The 20,463-nt window shown below is 35.7% G+C and overlaps 1 protein-coding gene and 1 long non-coding RNA gene across 3 annotated transcripts in view; one reads left to right on the plus strand and one right to left on the minus strand.

Annotated features, from left to right (window-relative positions):
* The window catches only part of LOC138129042 (uncharacterized), a 208,482-nt gene that overhangs the window by 100,999 nt on the left and 87,020 nt on the right, over positions 1-20,463 (minus strand). The gene's annotated exons all lie outside the window — the stretch shown is intronic.
* Positions 7,204-10,776, plus strand: LOC138129031 (keratin-associated protein 10-11-like). 2 transcript variants are annotated; one of them, XM_069045289.1, is made up of 4 exons: positions 7,204-7,416; positions 7,468-7,649; positions 7,696-8,218; positions 10,660-10,776. In XM_069045289.1, the coding sequence occupies exons 1-4, from the start codon at positions 7,323-7,325 to the stop codon at positions 10,710-10,712; spliced, it is 852 nt and encodes a 283-aa protein (XP_068901390.1). In that variant the 5' UTR covers positions 7,204-7,322; the 3' UTR covers positions 10,713-10,776. The 2 variants fall into 2 exon arrangements, with proteins under 2 accessions (XP_068901390.1, XP_068901392.1); XM_069045291.1 differs by having other exon boundaries at positions 7,204-7,350.

Genomic DNA, 20,463 nt, shown 5'->3' on the forward strand with positions numbered 1-20,463 from the left:
GAACGTAACATGTTGCCGAATTTACCGTAATCATAATTAAGCGACTTTAAAACGTGTTGATGGTGTTTGTATTAGACTGCAGAACATATTTTCAGTAAGTTACAATGAAGTCAAGTTTTTTTTTGTGTATAAATTGAATCGTAGGTGAGTACAAGATAAATACGTAGCACGGATAGTGAAGGAAGAAACAACGACCCAATTGAAATGGCACAGGGGTTTTGTAAGACCTATTATAACTTCGCGATAGAGTTGTGAATTTATCGCTTGAGTCTATTTTGAAATGTACTCCTGAAATTTGCCAACATTTTTGTAGATATTGTGAAGAACTTATTTCGGAAGATTGGGCAAAATTAATGTGAAATCTTTTATTTGAAAACGTTCTTCCTTTAATAATTTCATTAGGAGAATGTGACTCGGAATTTGATTGGGATTTTGATGCAGGTAATGATGATTCAGAATTTTCTAATGAAATTATGGAAGTTGAATAGTTTTGTTCTTTTTTGTCATAGACGATGATGGGTGTGTAAATATTTTGCAGAAAGATTAGAATAAAATAAGGCTTAATAAGTAGGTACAATATTTTATACAATCTAGTTCTAGGAATGTTTTGGTTAAAATGAAAAATTCGTTGAGAAGTTACTAACTGGTTGGTTAAGACACTGTATAGGTGGGTTATCTATAGTGGAGTAACGTTAGGTTTTTATTTCGGAACCGGTAGCAAGAGCTCGGATTTGTACGAAATTTTTTTAATGTGTTATAAATAAAACATATTAAAACCTTTATAGGTTAAAAATTGCCGCTCATTGTTTGTTTCATTAATTTATTGTTTATTATAAGAACTGAAATTTTCCAGTTAGAAATCGTTATTTTCGCAAGAAAAATACTAGAGAACAACATAGAATGACTTTAGGAACAGTATATTGTTATATTGAAACTTGTTTGGAATTAATTGTATGTGGAAAAAGAAGAACAATAGGCAGATGTTCGGTAGCCCGGTGTTGACCGGCTCAGATAGAAACACGTTCAGTTTGTCTTCTAGAGTCGCATAGTTAGCATTTTTTGAAGAAAATATATAATTATTTTTAATGGTGTTTGACAAAAAAGTGTTTAGTAATACCATGGCCTCCTTGATCGAAAGAGACAAAGTCTCTTATAAGGCCAGCCGCATTAGCTAGTTTCAGGCCTTTTTCGTGTTTTTAAGAGGGCAGCACTATAAGGGGTCTGGAGGGTTGCCTCTCTTCAATAATATAACCTCAAATAATTGGCAGCGTAAGGTTAGATTGGTAAGAATCTATAAATTTTGGGATTCTGATATGAGAACGATAAAATCATCATAATTTTTTTTTTTATTACAATAGATAAGCCAGTTATCAAAATTTATTTATTGAACAATAATAATGTAACAATAATCATGATTATGTAATTCTAAATTATTTTCTTAATTAATTTAATTTCATAAGTTTTCTTTTTTTGGTAAGAATGTTTGTCTTTTTAAAAAATTGTGTCTTCGAATTACAATAATTACTTAGTACCGGAGATACTAATTTACCTATTATTATACTGCAAACAGTGTAATTATGAATTTTACATCGAAAAATGGGGTTGATATAAAGGTATGAAATTAAATTTTTTTCCGAACTGCCATATCATCAACAATCAACGAGCAAATTCGTTCTGGGGCATTCAAAGTTTTTAATTTCACACATAAGTCGATTTTGAATCAAATTTTCATTATCTGTCCCGAAATATTTTTTTAAGGTTGTTTTGCAAGGTAATTTTAACAGAACATTTCTAGGAAACTCATATCCTTTTGGAGTAATTTTTAATTTGGTCTAACAAAAATATTGCCTTGGGATTCATGTTAGACGCATCTTTTTTAATCTGGTGTAAACTTCGATACTCGGAATTACTAATATTTTTTTCTTTCTCCAAATCTAATTCAATTTTTAGATTATGATTATGATTTCGTATACGTTTTAATTTTTGTTCCAAACATTGCTTTGTATAAAGCAAATCTTTTATTTTTGCTGACGTAATATTGGTTTGTATATTCTTATCTAAAAATTTTTCTGGATTGATTAAATTTAGAAGATCTGAACCAGTATGAAAATTTGGATCTTGGTCTGAAAACTACAAAAATATTACTAAACTAATTTTTGAAAATTCACTTTTAACAAACATTAAATAAGGAAGGAAATGCTCCCTTGCCTAGTCTACGCTGTTTTATTTTTGATACAAAACTATCTGCAGTAAAATGTTGACTACATACATATAATTGCAGAGTCCGTTATCTGGTCCATGTCTACGAAATAGAGAAGTAAACTGTACACTTTTAAATTCATATTACATATCAGTGTTCTCTAGTAAAAATTTTTTCCACAATAAATTTAAATTTGCGTCTGCAGGCATAGAATGAAAGGAAACATTATCATCAGGATTACTTGAATTACACGATTTTATGCAGCACTTTTTTACGTATGGCATTTTGTAAAAATAAATTGACAAATATTTTTGATTTTTAAAAATTAGCCGCCTATCGTAATGTACATGACTGAAAAATAGAGGGAGCTACTATAAGGGATGTCAATGAAAGACATTTAAAAACAGACATTTCTACGATGCGACTGGCCTTATAAGAGACTTTGTCTCTTTCGATCTAGGAGGCCATGAGTAATACCTACCATGCGATCGAAAATTAAAAAAATCCAGAGGTCCGTGAGTAATACGCTTCAGTTGGCAACACGTAAAAATGTAATTCAAATGTCATCAGATGTCATTACAATGGAGAACTGTCATTATTAATTATTGACTATTGCAATATGTTCACTTCAGAGCAAAAAAATTTCATTGTGGAGTGTTACTTCAGAAACGGCGAATCGTCCTTTTCAACACCTCTAGTTTTCGAGGAATTTCAACAAAAGTTTCCGGACTTTCAAGGCACTTACAGTGGAGAGTAAAAAAAAAACCAGACAAAATTTTTGACATAACAGTCATAAGTGTGAAACCGCCCTTCCTACATTTAAACTTATTTAGACTGATTGTGACAGTTTAGTTAATAACTGTGCTACAATCGTGTCAAAAATAAATTACTCTCTAGGATTTAGGGATATTCGATACTAGGTTGCCATAAATTTGGTTAGGTTGGGGGCTATGTGGTTTCTGGTGGCAGACAAAAAATATCTCAAAAATGTAAGGCTGTGACTAATTCCTTGTCACAGTTGCAAATTAATGACTAATGCCTCGCTAAGTGATAGATGATTTTTCGTTTCACAATCAATTTTGGTTTCTTTCGACATATTTAATTGAACTTAATCCCTCAATTCATAGTAACCAACCTTAGGCATTCAAAATTACTTCTGAAAATTCTAGTTACACAACATGAAAAACGTTATTTCTCTAAAAGTTCGAAATATAGGGAGTAATTTATTTTTGACAAGGTAGTAGGTACTGTTACGTTATAAATTACGCTCTCGAAACTGGGCAACCCTGTTACCGGTTACAAATCCGGAATGTTCAGGGGTATAACGAACAAGTCGTGGCTCCGACTCGGTTTACAATGCGAACCACGAGAAACGCCGACCGAAGCTGAAAAATTGGTGAGAACAGCCCGGAGTACGGGAAATGATACACAATCTTCCAACTAATCGTTTATTCAGATGTCAAACAATGAAAATAATGATATAAATGAGAAAGAAAACAACGAAGCCTGACTAGCCCTTTATGGCGTGTACAAAATTGAATAACCTAACTCCTCGGAGGGTCCTCCGGGTCCCAGATATTCAACGAACGAGTACCGGCGAAACAAAAAAAAAATCCCTTCTTTAGCGAAGGAGGAAGGCCGACGGATCCTACGTAACGTCGCTATTCGGCTACGCCGCCCGCATAAGCGGGGAGGTCCTCCAAGTCTTCCTTCGCTCCAAAAAAAAAATTGAAGTTGAGATGTTTTTCTCCGGTACGGACCGGTGAAGAACCACGCGCAAAAAAAATGTTTGGTGAGCGCGATACACAATTCCTGGCGAGGTCACTCACGGATTGATAATCGTTCGTGAATATAAAAACCCGACGGACTTGATAAGGAAATTTTTTCTTAAGTTAGTACGATTAATGAAATGTCGCGCCTTATGACAAAACTGCGACTTTAACAGTGGAACAAATTATAAATCCTAAACGCGATATACAAATTAAAGGAATTTGATAGAACTTTTCACCCGTCGAAATAATGAGTGACAATGGAAATTTGACTATAGTTTAATACAACGCTCAATTAGTTCGACGGAGTGACAAAATACAACCGAAAACTTTGAGAAGCTACGGCCTGTAAAAATTGGGGTGTCACCACTGCTCCGGACTTGCTGGTGGGTAGATCCGGCACCTTCCGGTGAGTCCGGGGACGACCTGGACTGACAGAACTCGACGAGATCCTGATCCGCAAAAGCGTTCGGTCTGGAACCTTCCGTAGTGAAGTCCGTGATCCGCTTGGCGATGTGGGCGGTGGTACTTAGACGAATCGTCTCCAACGGCCCTCGTGAACTCCACTACGTCGTCTCGTCGGCCCTGCAAATTCACTCGATCACTGTCCCCTTGACTCTCCCCAGGCACTGACAACACCACCGGCAAAAGGTCGTGAAAAATCCCCGTTCTGTCTCTGGTTCCCCCGATTTATAGCTTCCACCCCTTCTGTGCGCAGATTTTTCGGCGGAAGTCCGAGTACGTTTCCGTCGCGATGGATTCTAGAACATTCTAGAAAAATCGCGAAGATTTACAATCGCGCGGCGATTTAAATCGTAACAGTACGTTTGACCAATTCTTCAAATGTTCCAGTTGTCATAAACTGTCACATTGACAATAAAGAATGGGTTATATTGAATTTTTGAAAATGTCACAATTTTGATATCCGTTTTTTTTACTCCCAACTGTACCAACAACTTGCCTTGATTATTTTGTTTTTCCATTCCTGCAAAACAACGTGTTCAAAAATAGGCCACTGTAATTGCCCACCATCAACAATTTTAGATGAAAATGACATAGAAGAGGATGAAACCGGGGAAAATATTTAATTTTTATAATACGCTCTTAATAAGTTTTTACTTTCAGCATCTCTTGTATATTTTTTATCAATACCCGTCACAATGATCGTTTGAAGAGTTCTACTCACTTTGAATTTTAAGTAATTCATTGTCTTAGAATTTTTTTCTGATATCATGTTGTATTGGTAGGTGCTATTTAAGTTATTCTTTGCCAAAGAATATCCGACAAACAAAACATTAAACACAGGAAATAAGATTTTAATGAAAAATGATATGAGTTATTTTTTAGAAAAAAAATGTATGTTATAAAAAATTGTCAAAATTTGAACAGTATTTCGAATTAGTATCTCGTATTGTCAAATTAAAAATTTTAACACGTAAAACAGCCGACAAAAACAATATGGGAGTAGCGCAAACTTTTCAATAATTTATTTAAACAAAACAATTCGGTTTCCATGGTGACCATAGCACTCCCGACCTTTGAAAACATCCCAATTTAACTACCGTGTGAGCAACAAGTACTGATTGAGTTGGCAATAAATTCTGGTGATTTTTGGTGACTTTTATGTCATGTTCCAACGAGAAAACCATTTTATTAATAAAAGATTACAAAAACCAAGACGTTTAAATTTGAAATGTATACCAGGTGTCAATATTGTCAATAAAACAAACCGAAATAGGTACTATGCCGGCCAAAAAATTTTGGCCGTCATTGTCTGTCAATTAAAAAAAAAAAATTGTAATCCGTACTTTATTGTCATCATGTTTACCGTCTTGATTACAAATTGGAAGTGATCATTCTTCAGACAACACTGTAATTAATGAAAGATAGATAGATGATAGATACAATGGCATGTGGTGTGTTCTGTACCTAACAGAAATTTATTTTAAAAATCGAAAAACCTGTTATTAATGAAGTTACATAACCTCTGTTTTTCTATTTGGTACCACAATATGCTACAAAGCGGCAAAAATAAAATATATTCGAGTTCCACAGCACTCTTGATGTATGTTCTTTTATAGACACTCTGTATAAAGGCCTGTGCGTTCTGTATGTTCTACGTTATCTATGGAATGATTCATAGACAACACAGTAAACCTATAGAACGCAAACTCCCATAGTTTTTTGTGTCCCGACGCCATCTACTGGCTTGTGGTAGGTGCACAATAAGACACAGCCAGCTGGATATCCTGGCTTTTTTATTTATTTAAATTTTCAAAATAATTTATTTATTAAATTAAAAGACTACATTTATTTTGAAGTTTTTATTTTCAATTTTTTTCGATACACTTCCATTGCATTTTTATAAATTTTGATTTGGTGTTTCTTTTCCTCCATTGCGACAAACAGAGATTTATGGCTTCCTCACCTTCAAAATTTTGCTCTTTATTTTGACATCGAATTTTGCATGTAACGTTTTCGGTACATTGCAGCCCGTAGTTGCAGCCCGAATTTTGGATTAACATTATGACTTTTTATAATTTTGATTCTGCTCAGCTTTTCTTATTTTCTTTTTGAAACTTTCACAAGAATTTATATCTTCATTACTACATAAAACAGGATTTACACAATTTACTTATAGCGTCTTCAGCAGAAATATCGTAGATCAGTAGATCGGATGAAAATTCTATAAAAAATAGTTTTCAGTTAAAAAAATGTTGTTACACAATCTAGGACTGGTTTACAAATCTATGAGGGGCGTGATGACCAACTCAATAGACCGGGACCAATGGCTTAACGTGACTTCCGAATCACGAGATAGAATATAGCCTTTTTTTTTGGCCCTGGGTCGGAATCGAACCTGCGACCCTCGCGTCCCTGAGCCGTGTTTTTAATCCATTCCATAAAATGCCCAGGATATTTAATTGGATTTGAAAATCTATGGCGAGTTCCACATGGTTTAAATACATTTGCATTCTGCAAATTCTCGTAACAGTGGATTTATTATTTGACTTAATATGTCAAAATATATATATTTTTTTAATTTTGGCATAAGTTTCCGCGATTTTTATTTTTATAAAACAGCAGCGTCCCCTGACGGCTTGTGGTGGGTGCGTTTCCAAAAAAAATGATAAAATGCATAGGAGTTTGCGTTCTATAGGTTTACTGTGTTGTCTATGGAATGATTGTTCATCTGGCGCCATCTAGCACCCTAGTCGTGTACTACAAAATCGAGGGAAATTCGAATCAGCTACGTGTCGACTTTTCCCGGTGATCTGTCAAAATTTCCAGTACCGTCATCCCTTGTCCCCAACATCTACAAATTTGTCGTGTCCCTCGGATAATGTGAGAACATGTCTTGCTGTGCACGTTGCGGCCAAGGTATTTGCAGCACTGCCGGCAAGATCGCCCTCAACAAAGTTTGGCACAAGGGCTGTTTCTGCTGCTGTAAGCCTCCCCTTTTGTCCAAGACGTCCTGACCATTTCCCTCCCTCTCAGACAACTGCAATCGACCCCTGCACGTCAGCACCGCCAAGATCTACTACGGCGAGGTGTTCTGCTCGTGCTGTTGTCCCCAAGTCCAGGAAGTCTACCCCGTGAAGGTGTGCCGAGTGAACTCCACCCCCAGCTTCAACCCCGACTGTTGTCCCCAACCCGTCTGTTGCAACTCGAGCGAATCGGTGAGCCTCCCTCGTTCCCCGATCGCCGCCACTAACCCTCTTGCAGGATTACTGCAGACCCCGCGACGTCCACTCCTGCAGCTGCATCCCGGCCTGTTGCGACACCACTAACAGATGCAGCTGCGGCGAGTGCGAGGACAACTGCTTCAAGCGCATCCACTGCCGCCCGAGGTCCCCCAAGCCTCTGAACTACCCGCCGAGACAGCGCAGCCCTCGTTGTCCTTGTTCGAAGTGCTGCACCAAGAACAGGAGGCGGAACTGTCAAGAGCCTCCGTGTCCCGTCAGGAAGAAGCCGCCTTGCGTCAACAACACGGTCGCTTGCTGCGAGGGCAAGAAGAAGATGCTGTTCTTCCAGCCGTGCGCCAACAACAACCGCTGCAACAACAACTACTGCTGCAAGTGCTGCACCACGGAAAGGTGTAAGAGGTGCGGCGAGAAAGTTTTCGCCGCTGAAAAGGTGCTGACGTCGTACGGGGCATACCATTTGGGGTGTTTTTCTTGTTATTGTTGTTGCAAGTCGTTGTGCGTGAAGACGATGTACGAGGCGTGCGGGGAGATCTACTGCAGGCGTGAGTTTCAAATTGCAACATCTAACTATCATTAGTTAAGCCGATAACTGATTTTACATACGTTTGATCAGTAGAAAACGTCATAGGACCTTTACGGTTTAACTATTATTATTTCGTAGCAGTTGGGGTCTTCTTAGTTCAAATTACGTTACTTTGATAGTTAGTTTTACAGTCTTTCATATTTTTTAGAAAAGTTATGCAGTTAAATTGCAAATGATTAATAAGAATTAACTAATTAACATTAGTAGTTTAGAGTTCGATCAATTCTCTTTGATAAGAGTTACAAGAAGGTTAGTTAATGAAGCAATATACAGAGTGTCTCAGCTAAGACTGGTTCAGTTAGTAATAATAAAATTACCTCAAGTTAAAAAATGTAATTTTAACACATGTTTCCTTTATCGAAAATTATGCGCGATTATTATTAGATTGTTAAACATTAAAAAACAGGGGTCTACACAAACAATTAAGTAAATCACTTGTCTGATTCAACGAAAAGATTAGATTTTGTCGTTAAAAATTTAATGTAAAATTTGAAGGTATTTGAGCAGTTACCTTCTGAAACATGATGATTAATTGCCAAGCAACATTTTGTACACCCTTTAAAGTCTGTCAAAATTGGGCGCGCTTTATTAGAAACGTCAAATTGTGAAAATTTATTGAAAATAGATTACAGCGGCAGAAATTTCAATATTGTTGAAAAAGGAAAAAAAATTTGTCGTAAAAGCTTCAATGACACAGTTCGTTTTCTTATGGAAAACTATCCAAATGTAGGCTTTACAAAATGTAAGGTTAAGAGAGTCGTCAATTTATTTGAAGACACACGAAGCGTACGTGAAGTAAATTACTTTGCTAAAATATTCCTATCGTGTTTTAGTCCTTTATGGAAGAATTAAAGCATCCAGTATAATCAATTACGTCCAAATGTTGTCTTTAACTTTGTAAGTGTTTGTAAGGTTAGCAAGATAAACGTCAAATATGTCACCTGCGCTTCTGCGAAAAGGGATGACCAAAATTCTGCAAAATTGCGCGTTTGTTTCATACGCGTCTACGTTTTTCCATTCGCAGCCACGTTTAACACAGTTTTTTGTTTTTTTCTTGCAAACCAGACGTCTTTCAAGGACGAGTTTTTTCCTAGAGCATTTTTTATTGACGATCAATTTTTTATGTAATATCTATTCACTTTGATTGTGACCACAACGAAAAACATAGTAGGCGCTGTTTAGCTGTGTGCTGCATACATTTTACACTAAATATTTGTGTGGTAGTAAAGCAATGATTTTAATGTATTTATCAATATTAATAACGGAAATCAATATTTGAAGTAGGAGAAACTAAAAACGTCTGTCTGATTCTGTGATCACGTCTGTTGAAAAGTGGGGTTATATCCAGGTACAGATTATTTAACGTAAAAACTTTGAAATCATCTCATGCAATTCTCGATATTAATGAAGAACGAAGGAAATGGTAATTTGGCAGGACAAACGCGAAAAATGCCAATTAGCATTGATTAATACAAATATTTTCAGATAAAAACTAATCAGACAGAAAGTTCAAAAAAATGATTTACAGGGGATGAAAAGGTAGAAGGTATCAAACTACAACACTTACTAGCCAAAATGTACAACAAAAAATCACAAATAGAGTTAACTTTATTGGTGATGTTCGTCTTTGTGAGTTGTTTTCCCGTTGGCTTCAATAAATGTCTCGAAACAAGTCAATATTAACCGTTTGGTCCCTACTTTGAGAAGACGACGTGGCATTTTCTTTTTGAATTCTAAAATGTTGTACCAAAACTCAATTTTATAGATATGCGCACAGTGTACGTCGAAAAACGTTTGCGCAAGTCGTTCTCCGTTCTATCTTCCGTGAGCGTGACGTTTCTGTCAAAATGGCGCCTCCGAGAGTTGCCAACTGCGACTGGATTTAGTGTTATCTAAAATTCCCTATCAATAACCTAGCAACTGAAAAGTTACTAGGGAGTGGTCACAATCAAAATGAATAGATTATAAATCTTAATTGATTCAACATTTTAAAAAGGCATGTAAAAATTACGTTTTTAAGACTTGGGTGATTGCATTATGGGGTTTTTTTCTTCACCGTGTAAAATATCTGTATTTTAAATTTCACAAAAATCCGCTGGAAAGTAACTGAGTTATTAGGCTCGAAAGTCTTAGCTGAGACACTCTGTATGTCTAACTGTTACTAATCTGTAATAGTTAAAAGTGGAATTACCTGACAGAATAAATGAGCAGTCTCATAGCTATAGCTACCTACAGTATCTAGATTATTCAGTACATAACGATGCTGACTGGATTTCCAGTGCATGTAATATATTTAAAAACTACCCCCGGATTGAAAACTACCCTTTCACGACCCCAAAATATTTTTTTAACGGATTTTATGGACAATTCACCTAAAATGAATAAATTTCTCTTTTCCAGAATGCTACAATAACTACTTTGGCGTAAGCGGTTACGGCTACACTTGCTGCTGACGTCATCTCACCCTTGTCCTGTCCCGTTCACATCGCAATAAAAAAATGACAGAAAAGCAACAAATTCGCCTCTTTTTTCCGTTGGTAGGTGGGCGTAACTAAAAAAAAAAAGAAACATGATAAATCGTGGCAATTTTTACGTCCAACCCCAACGCTACAATGAAATATTTCCCCATTCTATTGAAAATTGAGTAATTATGTGCATATTTTACCACCTTCGACGGAAGAATGGTCCCGGTGAAAAAACGCGATTTAGGGGAAAATCGTGTACATTACGGGATTAACCGGCCGCGCTCGCCACCCCTGTATTTTTGGAAACGGGCCGGGGGTGGGTCGGTGTCGGCGTCAGTTCCTCGGCGTATTTTTGAGTTAATTGGATTTGAAAGGCGCATTTCCACTTTACGATTTTCCGCAGTCGATGTCAAGATAATTAAATTTTTAAACCATTTTTCACGGAGCCCGGGGCACCTCCGCCCCCGCGCCGCCCTCGTCGGGGCGGCGTTATTAATAAGACGGTTTTTTCGCGAGAGCTGGTAATTAATGCAGCAGGGGGTGGCGTGACCGGTTGTAAATCCGGCGGAGGCGATCGCGTCTCCTTCGGTCAGTTTACACCCCCTTCTGTCGAAACGTCGAAGTGAAAAATCACACCGTCAAACGCACTTGTGCTCGGACATTCGCTAACAAAAATATAATCCTCCCCCCGGCGAGGGGAAGTATTTCGCTCGCAGTCATCACGTCCTAATCAGATATTGACGTGCTGAGGTTCCTTCCGAGGGTGCTGCTGTTAAGGGTGGAAAGTGAAAAGGAAAATATCGAAAAGTTGGAAAAATTAAAGGGGTAACGATCGCCACCGATGGATTTTTTTAGGGGCTTTTTGCGACGTCTTCCTTGGGACCAGAAAAAATTTAATTGTGAAAATTTGACAGAAAGTTGTTTCGACATCCTGTAGGATAGCCAAAAATTAAAAGAATAAAGTGTAATATGTATAGTGAAATGTATTCGTCAAATGAAAAGGCAATAGAAAACACAGTTGAAAGGATAGAACAAAAGAAAAAATTAAATAAAATCAACGAAGAGATATTGAATGTAATGTAATACTATTTTACGTTATAAGTCCTGGAAATGGAATCTTACAGTCGAGTAAGATGTTACGGACAAATCGGCGAAGGAGACAAATATGGAACATCTAAACGAGACTGGAAGGATATTTCCAGAACGTATAGCGTAATGCGTTTTATTTCATGCTATATTTCATAATGTTAAAAGTTGAAAAAAAAAATTATAATAAAAACTAATTGAAAAATCATGCAGACTTTGTAACAGACAGCTTACGTAGCAACGCTTGGATGTTTGTTTGAGAAGCTTAAGCCATAGTTAACACTGCGTATAATTGGAGTCCGGTAAAAGAAAATTACAGGACTAGTCCGGTAAAATAATGAAAGGAAGAAGTGAAAATAACAAAAAAGAATAAAAAAATGCGAGAACCATGAAGAGAAATAACAAAAAAAGAGGCAAAAGTAATGAATGGTGAATTAACGAAATTAAATAGTGTCGAAATAAAAAATTTATTAAGAAATAACCTAAATAAAGAGAGAATTTTATGTGATTTTGTTTTTTTTTTATAATACCAAGATGTTTAAATTGTGAAAATGAATCAAGATGAAATGAATCTTCAAAAAAAGGCTCAAAGAAAACTGCACAAAATTTGTTAAGAAATGATTCAAAATAGAGAAAAAGGTCAAGAGAATATTGTGCAGTTTTAGAGAACTTTGTCGGAACTTTTTTCTCATTGGTAGGTATAAGAAAAAAATTCTCAGGGCTTTTTTTCTTAGTTAAAACAATAAACCTTTCGCATCAGAAGGAAAATAAAAATATGAGAAATACAGAAATGAAAATAGAGAAAAAACAAATAAAAATAAAGCATTTAATAGTATATTAAAGAACGAGTTTTATAAGGGTTGATTTGGCGCACGAGCCCCAAGTGTAGAAAACGACCCGTAGGGGAGTTTTGTATGGGACGAGTGCGCCAATGCCCTTATAAAACGAGTTTTTTATGTTATTCTTTAGAATTTGCACCCTTGTTTAAATTTTTAAATTAAAAATTTAAATTTTCAAATTCTAAATTTCCTTAAGAGATCTATTAAACTACGAGTGCTTTAAGAGATAGCCATAAACGACTCCAAATTGAATACAATAATAGGCCTATTAGAGACGCAGATTCTAAAATAGTATATTATGATACAAGTTTATAGGGAAGCCTTTAAAGCACGCGCGACGAGTTTAAGAGCACGAGGCGTAGTCAAGTTCTTTTAACGTCGCAAGTGCTTTAAAGGCCCTTATAAACGTGTATTATACGCTATTTTTTATTATACCTGCACTACAATCTGAAAATTATAACAAAAAAAGTAAATTGAAATACCTTTCCCGAAGTACTGTGTCATTAATCGTTGATATAGAAATGGTCAATTGTTGTTTCGTTGCTATCATAAAATGTGTATCAACGTCTATTTATCATTGTTCAAAATGTAGGTGAATTTGTTGTTACCTAAGCAACCCTTAAAGCTTAGTGTTTTAAAGGCCCTTTTTTGCACGCATTTTAGTGTCAAAAACAGGGATTATGATTCAGGTATAATAAAAAAGAAAATATGTATGTATATTCTTTTAAAACGCTCAATTTGTAAGTATTTATTTTTGTATTTAAAATAGAAATGGAAAAAAATTAATGAAAATGTATAATGTAGCAACACATGAGCAATGAAATTATGATAATAATATCTATTCACTTTGATTGTGACCACAACGAAAAACATAGTAGGCGCTGTTTAGCTGTGTGCTGCATACGTTTTACACTAAATATTTGTGTGGTGTGAACATGATGTGAAAATGTCAGAATTGTAAAAACTTGACTATGGTAGTAAAGCAATGATTTTAATGAATTTATCAATATTAATAACGGAAATCAATATTTGAAGTAGGAGAAACTAAAAACGTCTGTCTGATTCTGTGATCACGTCTGTTGAAAAGTGGGGTTATATCCAGGTACAGATTATTTAACGTAGGTAAAAATTTCGAAATCACCTCATGCAATTCTCGATATTAATGAAGAACGAAGGAAATGGTCATTTGGCAGTGAGACAAACGCGAAAAATGCCTGGGGATTACTAAAGGTAATAATCAGAACTTTCAATTAGCATTGATTAATACAAATATTTTCAAAGTTCAAAAAAATGATTCAGGGGATGATGAAAAGGCAGAAGGTATCAAACTACAACACTTACTAGCCAAAATGTACAACAAAAAAGCACAAATAGAGTTAACTTTATTGGTGATGTTCGTCTTTGTGAGTTGTTTTCCCGTTGGCTTCAATAAACGTCTCGAAACAAGTCAATATTAACCGTTTAGTCCCAACTTTGAGAAGACGACGTGGCATTTTCTTTTTGAATTGTAAAATTTTGTACCAAAACTCAATTTTATAGATATGCGCACAGTGTACGTCGAAAAACGTTTGCGCAAGTCGTTCTCCGTCTGTCTTCTGTGAGCGTGACGTTTCTGTCAAAATGGCGCTTCCGAGAGTTGCCAACTACGACTGGATTTAGTGTTATCTAAATAAAATTCCCTATCAATAACCTAGCAACTGAAAAGTTACTAGGGAGTGGTCACAATCAAAATGAATAGATTATAGAAAGTATTTTTTGCATAATTTTGAGGTCTACAATAACCGGCAAAGTTTTTATTAAAAATCGTTTTTTTTTTTCACAATGAAACACTTAACACATAGTAAAGAATGTAAAGGGTAAAGCAGATTAAGAAGGAAAAGAAACAATAACATGAATTTTTAAAATAATACAAAAAGACGAATAAAAAGGAATCATGCTGAAATAATAAAAATACGAAATAATGATGGAGAAAAAAAAACAGTTTTACAGGTGTGAAAAGAAAAAATAAGGTTTAGGAGGAAGAGAATAAAAAATGTGAGGATAAGGAAGTAATAAATTTTATCATTTCTTTTATTTACATAATTATTTAGAAAATAATGAAGATAAATTATGTATATGTATATTATCTGAAAAAATAAAAGAAAAGAAATATAAAGCGTTCATTGCGGTCAACTGGCCTTGCACTTGTTTTTGTTTCCGTTAACATATGGTGCAGCTTTATTAGTTATTAAAAGTCATTCACTCAGCCAAGAAGCAATGGTTGTGAATAATATTTTATTATTTTCGCTTTCTAGAATTAACCGCTGAAAATTAAACTTGATTTTCCCAGAGCTAGATGATCGCTTTTACTTTAAATTATTCATTTACAATTTACAATGAAATGGTTGTCAAAGTTACACGTTATGAATCCGAAGAAAATGTCAAACATACTAAAATGTAGAATGTAGACCTGCGGTTGTAAAAGAGAGAGATTTTTAAATTTTTGTCATGGTTCTGGCACTTCAGTGTAAAAGCAGATGCCCGCAAAATAACGTCCAAGGTACAAAAGGTACGGTAAAGTGTCACTTTACCACGCTTGTGCGGTAAAACGTCGAGTATTCAATTGAAAAGTTCATCAAGTAGCCTTTGAATTTTTCACAACATTGTCAAGATAGTCTTAGAAGATCAATTACAAAAGTTAGGTTAGGACCACGTTAAAAAGTGACATTTTTGACTAAATTTAATTTATATTATGTAATGCGAGCGCCAGGTTATCAAAAAGGTTTATAATTAGAACAGAACATGTCTCTGGCTACATGTTTGGTAACATTGAATACAAAACCTCTTAATTTGACGAAAGACGCAGCAATGTATAATTCGTAAAATATATATGCTGAAAGCATTAAATGCGCACCAGACAATTTTAAAATCAAGATTTTGAAAATGTTGACCACCTTCATCGATACATTTTTAAAACTTTACGCTGAAAATTTCTCATCACATTTTCCAACATCATCGGATTATTGTTTAAAAGTGTTATGTTCCATGGTGAAAACCATCAACTCAAAAAAAGACGTTATACTCGCAAAACACAAGTGACATCTGTCAAAGTAGGCATCATCCTTTTTTTCGTTCTCTTCTTTTTTTTCATCAAAAAGTCATAGTCAACTAGATGAACTTTTCATTTTCATTTGAACACCTGTTATGTCTATAACATTTCCATGAATATCGTAATACATAATATGATACAAAATTTGAAAAAAATTAAAATAGAATTGACAGTCTAAGCAGCATGTTTAGTTGATTTTTTAAATAATAATTGTTGGTCAATGGATGGAAACGAAGTTTAAGGTAATTTTATTTTGTTGCATGTTATGAAGTACTTCAGGAACATCTAGTAACCACTGCGAATATTTATTAAAACTGTAAAAACAACATTTTACACCAAACGAGTTGAACAAAGAATTTCTTGTGCCCTTTTGACAAAATAAGAAAAAAAAATCACCTCAATACCCAATACTTGCTGTACCATTTTCGTGAAAACCTTTCGACATTGTCGCTTTGCACAAAATAAAAAAGTCCCAAATTCTTCCACTCTCGATGGCAAATCGAAATCAGATGCAGAACCGGTGCACCCTTTCGCCCCCGTCGAAGACTAATACGGTCCGTGTCGAACGGTTTTATATTAATAAATATGAAATTTTCTACAGACGGCACACGCCCCCCTATTATACGCATATGTCCTTTTATTCGATATTTTTTATCGCCGCTTTATTTTATTTCGTACGGTTCCATCCCATTGTTCACACCCCTTCCATACGTTTCGTATTTAATGAAAAGTCGCATCGGTCACGGCATCCGATTATCTTCGGTTTGACAAGAAGAATTTTGGAGCGGCTCGTGAAAAAATTGCAAAATTGCACCGTCCCTATCGTAATAAGTAATCTAATTCAGACATAGCATGCGGAAATAATGGTTAAAGGACCTTAGGTGCTCGCCGATGCATGCGGAAATCTTTGCTTTGAAGAGTCAAAGTCTCATTATCGTGTCCATAACATGCAAAGGGCTGTCCAAAACATACGCTATTAATAGCAATTACCCCAAGGCGGCGTTTAAATACCCCATTACGGGTCACCCCCGTTAGACATGTAAGTGACATTTATGTATGACTGGAGAACCACCCCACGTGCGCCCTTACGTAAGTGGATGGGTGCGTTATTGTTGCTAAACGATCGAAAGGAATCGGTTTTTGGTGCGTCATTACCTAATGCCCCGATAAAAGAATGGACAAAGTTTTTTTTTTATTCTTTTGTCCGGACCTCGAGTTACAATGTGAACCGACAGAAAACCAAACGATCGTAAAGTATTCAAAATTTGAAAATATTGACATATACAAGGTGCTCCACTTAAATTATTCAAATCACACCACGATTCACATATGAATTAGTATTCTATTACATTCTCGGCGTTAGTCGAATCATCACTCTCTTCAATAAGGCCAAATATTAAAAAAAAAATTGTGCAAATAAAACCCAATATCGCTCGTCACATTAATCTTTTTATCTACGATCGTGTAAAAAGTAGGCACTTTTTGCACTAAAAATCGTTGTCAAAGTTGACGTTTTGTGAAACTGACGGAATCGTGCCATAAAACTTTTAGTGCACGCTTTTATGGCACAGAACTGTCAGAATACAACAATACAATTTGTTAGAAACATTGTTTAGAAGTAGGTGGTTCTCAAACGACTTTGGTTATTCATAAAATATTGAATCAATGATAATTATTTTATACAAATTTATGTTAAAACCGGTGCGATGATCTCACGATCGTAGATAAAATGTTGTAAGACATACGTGTAAAAAGTTCCTTTGTTGCACTCACATCCTTTAAAATACTCCCTCGTACAATGAGGGACATGGAATCCTTTACTGTCATTATGATTGATATTTTCAAAAAAACTGTCAAATTAACTTAAGCTTGGTTATGAGTAGCTAATGTATGGTTTAGAAATTTTGACAACTGAATGACACATCTGCCCAGTTTTCCGTGTCCCCAATAGTACCTCGGTCGTATTTTAAAACCGTTCGTGCAATAAAGGATAACTTTTTACACTTATATCTTAAATAACTATTAAAAACCCATAATAAATACAAATTTATATGTTATTCTTACTAGTTTTTTTTATTATCATTTTTACCTTATTTGTTTTGCAACTAACTAGATAATGTGCTATGGGCTCCGCCATCTTAGATTCGACTTTATAGGGGCTGGGCGTTTAAAAAAGTTTAAGAAATGTTGCTCTAAGCAAAGAACATTTTTCTATTTATCTTTGCCTTGAATTGATTGATTTGATGGCAAGTTTCCAATTTAAATTCGATTTTCAATTACCGTCATCTACACTTATTTTTTGTAGTTTTTTTTTACTTAAAGCACATAATCAATGCAAAATAGAAAAAAACACATGTAAAGACCGATCAAATTAATTTGTAATCGAGTTATCCATGGATCCGAAATCGTATGTCGTTACTTGAACACAGCTTAAAACACTTGTCGTAATTCACTATTTTCTATGACTGCTAAAAAATTGTACTATATTTCATTATTTCTAGTGCGTAAAACATCTGTTTATGGTAATAATGAAAAGTGGCAATAAGCGTGGAAAAAAGGCCGTAGCGTGTCATTATTTAACTCTAGCGTTATGCAAATGCGTGGACCGAAATAACCGAATCATAGGGGTGCAGTGAAAGCAATTGAAGTTGTTTGACGATCTGGGCTTTAGATCGCAAATTTTAGATTTTTGTTTTGAAGTGGATTGTTTTTCAAATTGCAGACCTTGGCATTCACAGTAAATACCACTTTTATTTTTTTCCCTGTATTTTCTCGCTTTTCATTTTATCTTTTGTTTTTTTGTTTTATTTATAGTTCACTTCACTCTTCACTGCTAGATGAAAATTTCTTTAGGCGCACCACGCTGGCAGTCAATTAGTTCCATGAGACACGCTAAAATCATCAGGCTCAAATCGTCAGGCTCGGGCCGTTTGGCTCGACTACGCAACACGCTGAAATCGTCACGCTCAAATCGTCAGGCTCGGACTGTCCGGCTCCGGTCAGAGAACAACGAAAGCGACACTTACTTCACTTGATTTGCAAAAATCACCGCTACTGACTATGACGTTATATGACTCCCTCAAAATTTAAAAATCTACTATTGCCTATCTTTTATGAAACCAACAGCGAAGTTCATTTCAAAATCAGTCTTCATCCCTTACAATGCCGATTCGGGTTTGGTAACTAGATGAAAGAAGTGAAACCTTGTTTAGGCGCACGACACCCGGCAGTGAATCCAGGCTCGTTCGAGTGTGTTCGAGGGAGTCGAGTTTAGCCGAGCGAGTGAGCTGGTATTGAGTAATTTTCAATCATATGGCTTCAACAAATCATCTATTGGAGAAATTTGTGTAGCAAAATGTGAAGCGGAAAATGGACAAATTATCATAATATTTAGTTGCTTTTTATATTTCACCTAATCAAAGTGCAAATATAACCATCGGAAACCGACTTATCGCGGAATCAGGCGATTCAAAATCAAAGAAATTCCTTTTCGAGAGGATTTCCCTTGCCATTCAGCGTGGAAACGCTGCAAGCATTCGGGGCACTTTTCCAGATTCCGCAATATTATCGGATATTTTTATATTATAAAACAAAAATGTTATGTAATTATGTTATTAATACAGGGTGTCCCAGAACTGGCTCCCCAGAGAAGAAAGGGAGCCTTAGGGCGAATATATTAACGTGTATTTTGAACAAAAAAAGTCCTATCTCAAATGATAACCGAGAAAAAACATTCTGAAGTTGACCAATTAGAGTTGAGCATCATTAAGGTGGAATAATCGCAATTTTGCGTTGCCTAGGTTTCCTTTTTATCCGTAAACCTCTATAATTCTGTCCATTTGATTTGGTCCACTACATTTATTAGAATGATTGTTTACGTCAGTTTGACATTTGTTATAGAATTTCGCTGCGATATCATTTAACATGTATTCTTCCTGTGAGTACGTAGATATGATTCTTACTTTTGCGCGATGTGGGAACAATGCATGTGAAGCAGTAAGGTTGTACCGTGACAATTTCCACAAAGACAAAACAATCCTAAAATTAATTGCTCGGGGTCGAGAAACGGGTCAGATGCAGCCAGTTCGAAGAAGAAGTTAGGGTTGCTCCAAGAAATGTAGGGACTGTCGACGAGGAAGCCGTACTGAATGTCTTTGAGGAAGACGGCACCCGGAGTATTCGAACAGTTTCTCGTGAAATGGGTTTATCCAAGAGTTCGGTACAGAGAGTTTTAGCTGATAATAGGAGGCATCCATACCACTATACACGAGTACAACATCTTCTGCCAGAGGATTATCCAATTAGGCGAGACTTTTATCTATGGTTAATAAACCAAAACGATGCTTCACACTTCTTGTCACGGATATTGTTTTCTGATGAGTCGCTATTTTGCCGGTAAGGTTATCACAACCTTCATATCTGGGCAGAGGAAAATCCAAAAGAATAATTTCTCAGAGGTTTTCAACATAGGTTTTCTGTTAATTTGTGGACTGGGCTATTGGGCGATCGTTTGGCAAGTATAAGCGTGGTGGATCCTTCCATTTGTTAAAATTCCGAATTCCCGGCTCTAGATTGGACCGTTTGAATTCCCCGCAAGATTAACGGGGGCAAGATATGCTCAGTTCATTGGAACGGAGCTACCTGATTTACTTGAAATTGTACCTCTTGCTTATCGCATAAATGACTGGTTCCAACATTTTAGCAGAAACGTTCGGGAAATTTTGGA

This window comes from Tenebrio molitor, chromosome 4, assembly GCF_963966145.1.
Source record: "Tenebrio molitor chromosome 4, icTenMoli1.1, whole genome shotgun sequence".
NCBI lineage: Eukaryota > Metazoa > Arthropoda > Insecta > Coleoptera > Tenebrionidae > Tenebrio > Tenebrio molitor.

What these genes read in the sequence shown, in the direction of transcription:
- LOC138129031 (XM_069045289.1), top strand. Translation starts at nt 7,323, where the DNA reads ATGTCTTGCTGTGCACGTTGCGGCCAAGGTATTTGCAGCACTGCCGGC. An exon ending in CAAGGGCTGTTTCTGCTGCT is followed by an intron (nt 7,417 to 7,467) that starts GTAAGCCTCCCC and finishes CCTCCCTCTCAG; the next exon opens with ACAACTGCAATCGACCCCTG. An exon ending in CGGGGAGATCTACTGCAGGC is followed by an intron (nt 8,219 to 10,659) that starts GTGAGTTTCAAA and finishes TCTCTTTTCCAG; the next exon opens with AATGCTACAATAACTACTTT.